The sequence below is a fragment of the Colobus angolensis genome, unplaced genomic scaffold (assembly GCF_000951035.1).
Source record: "Colobus angolensis palliatus isolate OR3802 unplaced genomic scaffold, Cang.pa_1.0 Scaffold196, whole genome shotgun sequence".
Lineage (NCBI taxonomy): Eukaryota > Metazoa > Chordata > Mammalia > Primates > Cercopithecidae > Colobus > Colobus angolensis.
Genome location: NW_012115110.1, coordinates 5,153,160 through 5,165,655, shown reverse-complemented (window position 1 = coordinate 5,165,655; position 12,496 = coordinate 5,153,160). Strand labels below are relative to the sequence as shown.

Genomic DNA, 12,496 nt, shown 5'->3' with positions numbered 1-12,496 from the left:
AAAAAAAAAAAAAAAAAGGAAAATATGAGTAAACACTGACAACTAATAGTACAAGCAGAGAGAAACACATCTCATTTGTGAAAGAGATGTAGCATATTTTGGATTTAAATGAAATTCAGGACATACCCATAGCAAAAGAAGAAAATGGCTTTAAATATTTAGATTTCTTTTTAAAGTTGAAATTTGTATGTAAGAGAGTGTTAAAAACCATTCAGATGTGATTTGTTGCCTGAACTGCTCTTATATAAACTGACTCTCAGAAGCAGCAAAATGTGTTGCCAAGAAAACCATAAAACGGTCAAGGAAGCTCTTAGAAATCTGAATGGTTGCAAGTAACTGTACACACATCGCAACCCAGCTGTGTCTTGACTTGATGACTTAAAACACACATTGAAAAAAATAACAATTTGTAAAAGGCAAGTAATGAAACATGCTAAAAAAAAAAAATCAACTTAAAGTCTGTTAACAACTTAGAAATCAGGAAGCCTCTGTTTTTAACCAAGCAAAGGTTACATTTTTTTTTTTTTTTTTGGTGACAGGATCTCTCCGTAACCCAGGCTGGATTGCAGTGACACCATTATGGCTTGCTACAGCCTCAACCTCCTGGGTTCAATAAATCCTCTTGCGTCAGCCTTCCAGGTAGCTGGGACCACAGGCGTGCACCACCAAGCTCAACTAATTTATTTTTTGTAGAGGTGGGGTCTCATCATGTTGCCCAGACTGGTTTCAAACCCCTGGACTCAAGTGATCTTCCCACCTCGGCCTCCAAAAGTGCTGGGATTATAGGCATGAGCCACCGCACCAGGCCTAAAGGTTATTTTTTTAAACAATATTATAAAGAAAGCTGCATTTTTTTTTTCCTCTAGGATTTGAACACAATCTGAAAAGCTGTCACTGTTTCAGAACCTACCACACATTTGGTGGTCTTACAACTTGTGGCCCCAGGAAGGTGGGACTGTATTGCAACAATTCTAAGACCTACTTTTTTTTTTTTTTTTTTAAAAAACATGTTTACATCTCTGAAATATGGATGAATCTTATCGTTAGTGGCAGGTCCCAGTTTCATTGGCAACGGCCCATAAAATAACGCAGCTGCTCTCTGTGGATGTCTCACAGTGAATGAGCAATGCACGACAGCTCAAGGCTGTGCGTGCCGTGCTTGTGGACGGGACCTTGGCTGAGTGCCGGCAGCCCAGGTCCAATCAAAGGGGTGCTTTTTCTAATTTGTCCAAAAGTGTCCTTCCTTCTGTCATCCAGTCTTGCAACGGGATGCATTTGTAATTGTTCTACTCCAACACTGAAGGGATCATCAATGTCGCCTGTGACTTACTCCTTATTCCACATCTTTGCCACAGCTGAAACCGAGACCTCTCTGCAGAACGTACCTACTCGCAATTTGAAGTCGTTGAAGGAGTGCTTGTTGATGGCATCCAGCTTCGCTACCAGGGCAAAGGCAAACTCCACCATGGTGCCAATGTGCATGTACTGCCGCTCGGGCTCCTGAGAACAAACACACACAGGCGGACGGAAGTTAGAGCATCACAGCTGGAAACTTCCCCTTCATCCCAAACCTGAGCTTTAGGCCGAAAGGAATGCTGGCAAATTCTAATGCTGCAAGGGACTGCAGACATTCTGTGAGAGTCAAATCCCATCTCAAGGAAGCACTGTGTGGCCAAGGTGAGACACGAGGTGCTAGTAGACACTGACTTCCGTGTCTCAGGCCCCCTCAGGCCAAAAGCATCATGCGGGCTAAGGCTGACCAGGGGGAACCTATATTGTATTAGTCCAAAGATCACCAAGGGAAGCTGGCTTTGAGGAGGGGCTGGTGCCTTCTTCCCTCTTTTCCCCTCCACAGCTGGCCTTTGCCTTTCTCTGCTGGGCGCTGGCTCTGGTGGCCTGACCGCTAGGGGGTGCCCGCTCCTTGTCCTTGGGCTGCCAGTGGGGATCGCCCAGTGGGAGATGCTGTGGAAAAAGAGAGTGGGGAGGAGGCTTGGGGCCTCGTTCCTCCTCTTGCCTGCGCACCGCATGCTTTCCACAGGGGTCAGTCTTCTTCACGGAGGATAAGGGCTACGGCCCCGGGTGGCAGCTACTGTCTCTGCACTGCAGCTCTCTCTAGTTCTGGGAACATCCCCCTCCTTTTGCCCTCTTAGGCCTTGAAATGGAGGATTTTAAGCTGAATTGTGTCCCTCCAAGTTCATATGTTAAAGTCCTAACCCCAGTCTCTCAGGATATGACCGTATTTGGAGACAGGGTCTTTAAAGAGGTGATAAAGATAAAATGAGCTTCTATGGGTGGGCCCTAATCCAATATGACCGGTGTTCTTTTAAGAAGAGGCAGTCAGGACCCAGTCACCCACACAGTGAAGGCCGTGTGAAGACACAAGGAGAAGAAGGAAAGCAGCCCGACAGGGGGAGAGGAGAGGCCTCAGGAGAGACCAACCTTGTTGACAACTTGATCTTTGGTTTCCAGTCTCCAGAACAGGGAGGCAATTAACTTCTGTGGTTTAAGTATCCTGTCTGCAGTACTTTGTTATGGCAGCCCTAGCAAACGAATATGGAGGGTAACAATTCCCTCATTTACCCGTCCTCGAGGGCTGTGTCATCCCATGAGGACGAGGGAATCACAGAGCTGAAGGAGAGAAGTCCTGAAGATTTCCCAGTGGGAAGAAGTGACCATTTCTTTGCAGATTTCCTATGAATTTCTGTTTATCATTCCTGTTACCTGTTTATATTTAACATTAACTTGTAGCGCTTACTATATTTATATTTTGAATTTCACCTTTTAAAAGTTTCTATTTTTTGTTACATTATTAGTATATGCATAGAATTCATTTAATTCATTTAAATGTCCTGAAGGTTCCTGCTCCCCCAATACTTAATGATTCTGTGCACCAAAATGGTGTGGAGAACGGTTTCTGTTCCAGCCTGCCTGGTGAGCTGCTGGGCCTTCCAGGTTTCACTGACATGCAGTCCCAGGCCTGCCGGGCATGGCTGCTTGGCCGAATGGACATCCGTGTTAGCTTGGAAGCCAGGGCCGTGTGTCTTTTCAAGTCGGCATCCCTCATTGCTTGGTGAGCTCCACCAGGTAGAGACCTTGCTCTATTAATCTGTGTCTCCACAGCAGAATAAAGTCCCTGACAAAGAAGAAGAACTCAATAAATGTTTATTGAATGACTATACTTAGGTTGGCAGTAGGATCACCAAGAGGAAATGGCTGGGCAGAATGCAGACAGGGACTCATTAAGCTTTGGCGGAAGGTCAAAGCTGACCGCTGTGCATTTGAGGAGCACGCACCTAGGAAGGATCATGAATGTGCCTACTACAGCAGGTGGGGGCTCCATGGGAAGAAAGGAGAATAGGATAGTAGAGGGTTGAGCTGGGAATATGCCCTCCGCTAGGCCATGGGTCCAGGGAAGGGAAGCCAGCAAGGCACACTGGAAAACAGCTGAGAGAAGACCAGGAGAAACGGAACATGGGGCTGTCCTGGACCTTAGGCAGTGACTTCTGACATGAGCGTTGCATCCCAAAGGGAGCTAAATCAGAGATGAAGAAAGGTCTGGGGATAAAGAGGAGCCACGTGCTGACCTTGGGGGAGCATCCTCCATGGAAAGTGAAGAGAAAGCCCAACTCTCAGAGACTCAGAAGGGATGGGTGAGAAGATAGATGGCGACTGTAGACATAAGCACCTATTCAAGGTGACAGCAAGGTAGAGAAAAGCTACTCCCAAGGTGGTAGCTGAAGGGGAGAGGAAAATGTAGAAGGGGTTATTCATCTGCTCTACACAGAGTTTAGTAAGGAGCATGCGGCGGATTGCACTAACACAGGGTTTCTCAACCCTGGCACCATGGACACTTGAACTGGGTTGAACTGAGTTATTCTCTATTCCTCGGGCTGTCCTGTATATCACAGTGTGTTTAACACCATCCCTGGCCTCTGCCTATTGGATGTCAGGGACATCCTTCACCTCTCATTGTGACAACCAGAAATGTCTCCATTGGCAATGACAATGCTCCGGGGGGCGGGGTGGGGGAAGGAATAAAATTGCTCCTAGTTGAGAATCACTACACTAAACAGTATAAATATGAATGGAGAAGAAGAATGAAATCTCTGGTCAAGAGAGAGACATCTTCCTATCCTCAGGTGAGTTATATCATTCCAGAAAAAGTCAAGGGAAATAGAACTATTGCAGTAAATTCTCAACTTAGAGTCATGAGAGAAAAACCATATAACTACAAAACTGGAGCTATAAAGTTGACTGTCAGCTAACTTTGGTGGAATTTCAGAATGTCATTTCTTAAGAACAGTTAGTCTTTTCTATCAGAGCTCACTAGTATTTTTTTGTCTCGCAACTTATGGGGAAAACCTGATTTGGAGGCTTGTGCAGTCAGTTGGAAAACATCTTCCTCCTTAACAGGAAGCACAAGCTGTTAAATCAACGAGCAAAATCTTGTGTAGTAAAAATTACAACTGTCCAAGTAAGGAGGACATATTTGCCATGGGAGAAATGATTTTGCTTTTTACCAAACTAAGGTGCAGCAAACAAGCTCTGCTCCTTGAGAAACTATTGCCCAATCTGTTTTCACACAGATGGTTTAAATTGGAGGTTTTAAGTGATCTCAGTAATAAAAGAAGAGATTGAGTTCTGGGAATGAAGTTTAATTCAACATCAATAACTCATTTGGGCTTAGCAAACCCTAGGAAAAATTATGTTCAGTCTCTAGAAGAACTCAATTCATTTCAACAAGTCTTCATAAGTGTGCTCTTGATAAATGTCTGATGGCAGTATGAAGCGGTTATTTCTCCTATGATCTGAATAATTTATGTTACATATCACCAGATATTTAACGGGCTTCCAGCTACAGAGAGAGACTACTCAGTTCCCTGAAACACATTTTATAAACTGGTTGCTTTGGAAGTTTCACCAGCAAGGAACATTGCTTAAAGTAGATGCATGTTTACCAAGACGATTTTATAACCCAAGTGTCTGTTTGGTAATAATCGAGGTAATCTTTCGTCTTCTGTACTCTCTTCTCCCTCTTCCTTCCATAAATATTCACTGAGCATTTGTTATGTGCCTGGCCCTGTGTTCTGTGCTGAAAAACTTCTGGTGTTCAAGTTCCCCTGTATCTGATTTGGAAGGGAACTGGGGATTGTTATCTAAGGAGCATTTTGTTCTCCTGACAGGCTTCTAGGAGATCTCATCAGACTTCTCAGCTTTTATGCTCAGACTTCTCCCATCTGAGCATAAAAACTGCATGCTGTGATAATCAGCTTACCTGGGAGAGGGTTGCTAATGGAATATTGCCTGTGTCAGGCAAAAATAGGTTCAGCTCTGGTTTCTGCAATCATTAGCTGTGCGGCCTTGGTAGAATCATTTAACTTCTCTGGGCCTCAGTTTTCCTCACCTGTTAAATGGGACAATAATATCCTACTTTTTTTTTTTTTTTTTTTGTGAGATGGAGTCTTGCTCTGTCGCCCAGGCTGGAGTGCACTGGCACCGTCTTGGCTCACTGCAACCTTTGCCTCCCAGGCTCAAGCTACTCTCCTGCCTCAGCCTCCCAAGTAGCTGGGATTACAGTTGTGCGCCCACCATGCCTGGTTAATTTTTTGTGTTTTTAGTACAGACAGGGTTTCACCATGTTGGCCAGGTTGGTCTCGCACTCCTGAGCTCAGGTGATCCACCTGCCTTGGCCTCTCAAAGTGCTGGGATTACAGGCACGAGCCACTGCACCCAGCCAACTCCCCATCTCATTGGGTTTCAGTTAAGATTGAATGAATGGATACAAGCAATGCATTCAGTCTGCATCCCTGGGTCTTGGGTCTTAGTCTCCTTCATGATAGTGTAGAGATACCTGTCACTCTGCTTGACGTGACAGCCATCTAGGAGGAAGATACTAGTATTGTTTTATGGCTAAGTGTGGTACTTTTCCCTCTTATGTACAGCTTTAACAACGACCAATTTGCCTGACCTTTTAAGTGTTTTTGAGATTCTCTGTATGTATAGTGAAGAGGGACAGTTCATTTTCTTTCAGTTTTGAGTTTCCTGCTAACAGCATGAAAGCAGAAGGAAATTTCTCTCTTCTTCTGATGCATCATAACAGCTTTGTTGTTTGCACAAAAATGCACAGACTTAGGAATTTTTGCTTTTCATTTCCACAGAGACCTAAGCTATTCTTGATTCTTACCAGTGAAGGGAACTGGGGCTATTAGTTTTAATGGACCCCTTAACTACTATGACACTGGTAAGGATGTTCTCTGAATGACTCCTAACTTCCTCTCTGGTCCATTTGACAGGATCCCTCTAATCTTCCCAGATTGTCTGTGCCTGCCTCACACCCTGGCTTGGATTCAGTGGTCGGTAGAAAATGAGAGCACCTCAGGGAGTGTGCTCAGGGAATGAATGAAAGCCCATTTCCAGTTTAATATTTCCTTTCTTGACAAATGCCTGTTTCTTCTAAAAACAACGATCAGTTCTTACATGTAACGCAACCGTTTAGCCACATTGTTGACTTAAGCAAAAAATTGGAATGGATCATTTCATTGAAAAGTACAAATGAGGCAAAACAGGCACAAAAGCCCTGCCTCACTAGGTGCTGATATACTTCTATGCACTTGTTTCTCCATGGGTAAGTATGTTGTTACTGCAAACAGAACATGCAGAGGTAATTACAAATAAAGGCTACATTTCAAAAGGCTATTACCCAGATAATTTGCCTCTTTTTGGATTTAAGAAAAAGACATTAATCCTTGGGTTACCCTATATATTTTGTAAACTGAATATCTTTTGTTGCCAGACTAAAGATTTGGCTAAACAATCAATAGAAAGTATTTTGTTTATAACTAGAGAAGCAAAGATTTAAGCCCATTTCGGTCCGGTTACAAAAGGTCAAAGTGACATTCATTTCTTATAAAAGTAACTAATATTAGCATGAATATTTATCAGGTATGTTATTTGCCCCAAATCAATTGTAATGAACTTTCATTTCAGATTACATTCATTGCACTTCAAAATATATCTAGGATGCCCTTGTAAAGAATCTAATTAAGTGCTCTAATCACAAATAGCACATACAGTACTGAGAGAATCTCCCTTCATGGATATGATGACATATCATATTTCAACGTCCTAAAACCCTTATCTCTGTTCTATTTGAGGCAGCAATGGTAGCAATATGCAAAACATAGTTCAACCACAACTATATTATTATTACTGTTAGCATTTTTATTCCTTACTATGCCCATGAAGTCGATTAAGTATTTTGCATACTAAATATAGTCTTCCCAACAGCCTCATGCAACGGGCATGATCACCATTTCATGCATAAGGTAACAGAAGTGCAGAACACTTAGCTATAATATTAATTAATGAGCAGTTTCATTTGACAGTGATGCTCTTTCAACTCTACCCTGAAAACAGTCATGTGTTAACAACAGTGGCTGGGTTTGAAGTCAGTAAGTCATTCAAGGATAACTAAGAAGTTAAGTTTCATTGCTGGGGCAGCTGAAGGTGGAGGAATGGGGCTCCTGGGAAGGGATTTGCTAAAGGGCTGGGAGCAGCGATGAGTGAATAGGATAGATACAAATGTAGGGATGCAGGGATGCTCAGGAAAGGGTGGGGGCTGGTGGAGGGGCAGGTGAGCCAAGGACGACAGGAGGCAGCACCAGAGGCTGCTGTGCGGAGCTCTGGACAGACAGATACACCCAGAGTTCCCAGGTCTGAGCCCTACTCTATGGCTGCTTGTTTTCCCTAGGACATGCCTCAGTTTCTCCATCTTTCAAATGGGCAAAGAGTTTTACTACTTACCTCCTAAGCTTGTTGTAAGGACTCAGGAGCCATTCAGTAAAGGTTCAGTAAAGGTTCAACAAGGTCAGCGAAATCAATCAGAGGGTTTGCACTGGAAGTGGAAGGATTGTAAAACAGAGTGAAGGAAGCTACATGCTGTCTGGGAGACGCAGTGGGCACAGGTGCAATTCCTCCTTGAACAAACACGGGTGATTACTTCAAGGCCCTGCTGGGGACTTTGAAGGCCACTGCATAAGACATGGTACCTGCTATAGTCTGGATGGTGACTAAGAAACATACACACACTTCCAGGAAAGTTGAAAATAACAGGTAGCAAACAGTGAAGAAAGGAAATAAGATCTGGACCCAGACAGCCAGGTGAGGTAAAGCTCCCCAGGTCGGGGCACAGGAAAGCCTTCTGTGAAAGTTGGAGCCTTGGCATTCTGATGAGTGAGATTCTGAATGGCTCCTTGATCAGGCAGGGCATCTTCTGTAAGCATCAGAATCACCCGGGTAAACTAGTGGAAATAGCGGTCCCCAGCCCACCCCAGAGACACAGTAGGCTTGGGATTGTCCCTGGAAACCACTATAACAATCGCCACAGGTGGTGCTGCTACAGGTCACGGGTGCACCGTACCTGGAGAGGATGTGGATAGAACCCAGGTTGGTCTGCACAAAAGCACATGCGTGTTTGAGGGCTGGTGTAGAGACTGTAGGGAGAAGTAGGGGATGGGTCGGGGCAGTGAGCTGGGGCAGAGGATTGGTGCTCTGTTTCCAAAGTGGGGAGGACAAGAAGAGAATGGTAGTAGTGTTAGAAAGCAGAGTGTCTATAGGAAGCTGGAAGTGATCCAAGTCTACCCAATGGTCAAGACAGTGGATAGAGGTTTTGGTGGAGATCAAACGTGCAGAGGGGATGGATAAAGTCTTAGGAGAGGGGTTGGGGAAAGAATATTACAATGTCCCAGAGAGAGGGACCACAGGCTGGGGGCCAGACAATGGAAGGGCTCAAAAGCCAAGGGAGGATTACTGGGCAAAGGCAACGGCCACCCACAGACAGGACATCACCCAGGACGAATTCTCAGAGAATGTGATTGGATGGGAATTTTGGAATCTGGAAGTGTTTTTTTTTTGGTCATCGAGAGTAGAATTCCTGATGGCACTGGTGAGGCAGGATTGTGGAGGTGTAGAGAGAAAGTAGAAGGTGAAAGGTAAAGGCAGTGGATACAAACTCTTAGTCTATAAAGTGTGGCTGCAGAAAGGAAAAGACCTGGATACTTTTCTTGAAGATCCAGGAGACTGGGTTTGATGGAGGCAGAGTTAGGGTCAGGAAGAACAGGCAGACTGTAGGCTGTAGAGTAATGGGCTGCAGAGTGACACTGAATGTGGAACAGGTCTTCACCTGGTAGTGCCTCGAAAGATCTCCCATTCCGAGGCCCTGCCAAAGGATTGGTAGTTGGCTGTCCAAGAGCAAAGGACTGGAGTGGATGTGATCAGGTGAAGTGCTCCTGACGGCCCTCACTAGATGAGCTGGAGAAGCCTCTAAGTCATAGCTGGATAAGGGGGAGGTAAGTGAGGCACTCACCTCAGGGGTGAAACTTCAGAAGGTACAAAAAGCTCAGCAATCATGAGAAATAATATCCTAGTGCAATATTTTTAAAAACCAAAATCGATGCAGAAAAATTCAAGATGAACTAAAACAATGAAATTTTAAATAAAGATACTGCTGTGGACAGGATTGTGTCCTCCCTAAAGTTTATATGTTGAAGTGCTGACCTCCCAGGTGACTGTACTGAAGAGAGGGGTTTGTAAGGAGGTAATTGTGGTCAACTAAGATGATAAGGGTGGAGCTCCGATCCAACAGAACTTGTGCCTTCTTTAAAGTGGAAGAGAAACCAGCTCTCTCTCTGTCTCTCTCCCCTCCATGGGAGGCCTAAGAGAAGTGAGAAAGCTACTGTTTCTAAGACAGAAGAGAAGCCCTCAGCAGACACCTAATGAGCCAGCACCTCAGTCTTGAATTTCCCAGCCTTCAGAACCGTGAGAAATAAATTTCTGTCGTTTAAGCCACCCAGCCTGTGGTATTCTGCCTGGCAGGCCAAGCAGACTAAGACAGATAGGTCCTGACAGTGTTGTGCTGAGCATCTTAGAGCCTGAGGCAATAAGAAAAATGCCTGTCTCTATACATGTTTTAATGTTATATTTTTTAAACGGTCAATGTTTTCCAGAACACTAAAGGCATTGGAGAAGCATATATTTGTTTCCATGAAAACCAGGAAAGTAAAATTGTAATTAGTTCTGGTTTGGATTATAAATATAATATTTAAAAGTAAAAGAATGTTGTACATTTTAATATCTTGATTTTACTTTTTTTTTCAATTTTTTTAACACTTTAATGTTCTGGAAAAAACCCTAATCATTAAAAATCTACAGCACCATGCAGAGGGTACAGCAGTTTTCCTTTGGCCACAGGCTCCATGATGGCTTGAGAAGGTGTTGCTCAGAATCCAAAGGCTAAGTTCTTCTGGGGTCTGCTTTATTGTTTGTTTCTTTTATTTTCTTTATTACTGAAGTAATGCATACTCATTAAAAAATAATAATCTGAGGGCAACCACCTGAAGAGGAGAACCAATGGAATACATATCACTCCAATTAACTGGAAGAACGCTAGGGTTCCATCTTGAGTCAGACGTCTATCCACATTCTACTCTTTGCCCATGAATGCATGAATGTTAAGTGGGAAACTAGGACCCTCTCCTGATATTCCTGGAAGAGGGAGCTCTGTTATGGTGCCTGCTGCCTCTCTCCCCGCTCTCACTCTTCCCATGGGAGGTGGGTATGGGAGAGGGACTCATACACCATGCTCAGCCCTTCTTCTCTTTGGGAACCTGCCTGTCCACAGAAAGTGTGTTCTGTTTTTCTGTGGTCTGCCCAGCAGAGGGCAGGCTCCACAGCAAAGGCCACTGTCCTGAGGGGAAACCAGATCTTTTTAACGGGCCCCTACTGATATTCCAACAAGTTACACAAGCATGTCTATGTACATGCTCTCTCGCTCTCTCTCTCTCTCTCTCTCACACACACACACACACAAGAAAATCTTGAAAACCTTAGTTGATTGAAGATATTCAATTTTGCCCAAATGACCTTTTCAATGAAATTTCCATGTGGCCAACTTGTTTTTTGACCACATTATTTTATTTTAATTCATTTTTTAGATGGGGTGTCACTCTGTCACACAGGCTGGAGTGCAGTGGTGCGATCTCAGTTCACTGCAACATCCACCTCCCGGGCCCAATCATCCTCCTGTCTCAGCCTCCCGAGTAACAGGGACCACAGGTGCATGTTACCACACATGGCTAAGTTTTTTGTATTTTTGATAAAGATGAGGTTTCACTATGTTGTTTAGGTTGGTCTCGAACTCCTGAGCTCAAGAGATCCACCCGCCTCGGCCTCCCAAAGTGCTGGGATTACAGACGTGAGCCACCACACATGGCCTTGACTACATTCTTTTAAATCAAAAGACCTGGATCCATCCTTACAGAGTCTCCTTTAAACAACTAGCTTTCATCTTCTACTTCATTGTATATTTATCTGTATTAACAAGCAGCTACTGATTGGTTTTTCTTCTCCTGTTGGGCAGCAGAAGGAGTTCTGTGAACAGATCCTCTGGCGCTAAGTCTGGAATTTTCATCTTCTCTCATAGGACCTTGACCCTGAGCTTTAGGTTGTACATAATACACAGTTCTTGGGGCATTTCATGGCTGTTTTGGTCCCAGGGTGGTTTGTGAATGGGGCTGAGGCTCACCTGTGCCATTAAGTGTTCAACACATCTTACCTGGGCGTGCTCCTGGCTGGGCACAGCGCTCAGACCTGTTGCTGCCATGTATGTGCTGCCAATGGTCTTAATCTTTTCAACTCCACTGAATTTTGGCTTGGAAAGAAGCTGTGAAGCAATGACAACCATCCAGTTACTCAGGTGGATGCTGACCTGAAGCTGAGCACTTTATAGAGACATTCTCAAATGCTGGTTCACAGTAATGCCATGACTTGTTTCAACCCCTGCATATGCACCCTTGGGCCCTGAGCTTTTCCAGGAATGAAAACTTCATATATTTCATAGAGCGCATGTCCTTGGAGGAAAGTAGAGCATAATGATTTACTTCCAAGGAACATGAATTACCGTTCAAACTTTGCTAGTGAAGGAACCAAGATGAATTATGATGCAAATGACAATGGGCTTGAAATAAATTTCCTGACTATGCATTTGAAAGGCATAAATTTAAAATTATGATTTGGTGGGTGAGCTCTTTCTTGCATGGTCAGAATGATTTATGATCAATTATTAGTGCTGAGGATTGGCTTTTGCCCTCTGAGTGCTTGAGGTGGATGGAATAAAGATCTAGAATGGTTGTTATCAGCCCTAGCTCTAATATATATATTAGAAAGAGAAACCAGCTCGCTCTCTCTCTTTCTCCCCTCCATAGGAGGCCTAAGAGAAGTGAGAAGGCTGCTGTTTGCAAGACAGAAGAGGAGCCATATGAGATATATATATATAAATACATATATAAAAATATATAAATATATATAAATAAAATACATACATATATATATATATATATTTGAGACAGAGTCTTGCTCTGTCACCCCAGCTGGAGTGCAGTGGCATGATCATAGCTCAGTGCAGCCTCCATCTTCCAGGCTCAAGTGAACCTCCTGCTTC

General features: G+C 43.9%; 1 protein-coding gene across 1 annotated transcript in view; it reads right to left on the bottom strand.

Annotated features, from left to right (window-relative positions):
* Positions 1–12,496, bottom strand: part of ADCY2 (adenylate cyclase 2 (brain)) — a 420,021-nt gene that overhangs the window by 18,357 nt on the left and 389,168 nt on the right. Inside the window, exons 21-22 of the mRNA XM_011940963.1 lie at positions 11,612–11,719; positions 1,386–1,500 (exon numbers count right to left, since the gene is read on the bottom strand). Coding sequence (XP_011796353.1) covers positions 1,386–1,500; positions 11,612–11,719 — 223 coding nt within the window. The remainder of the gene's footprint in view (positions 1–1,385; positions 1,501–11,611; positions 11,720–12,496) is intronic.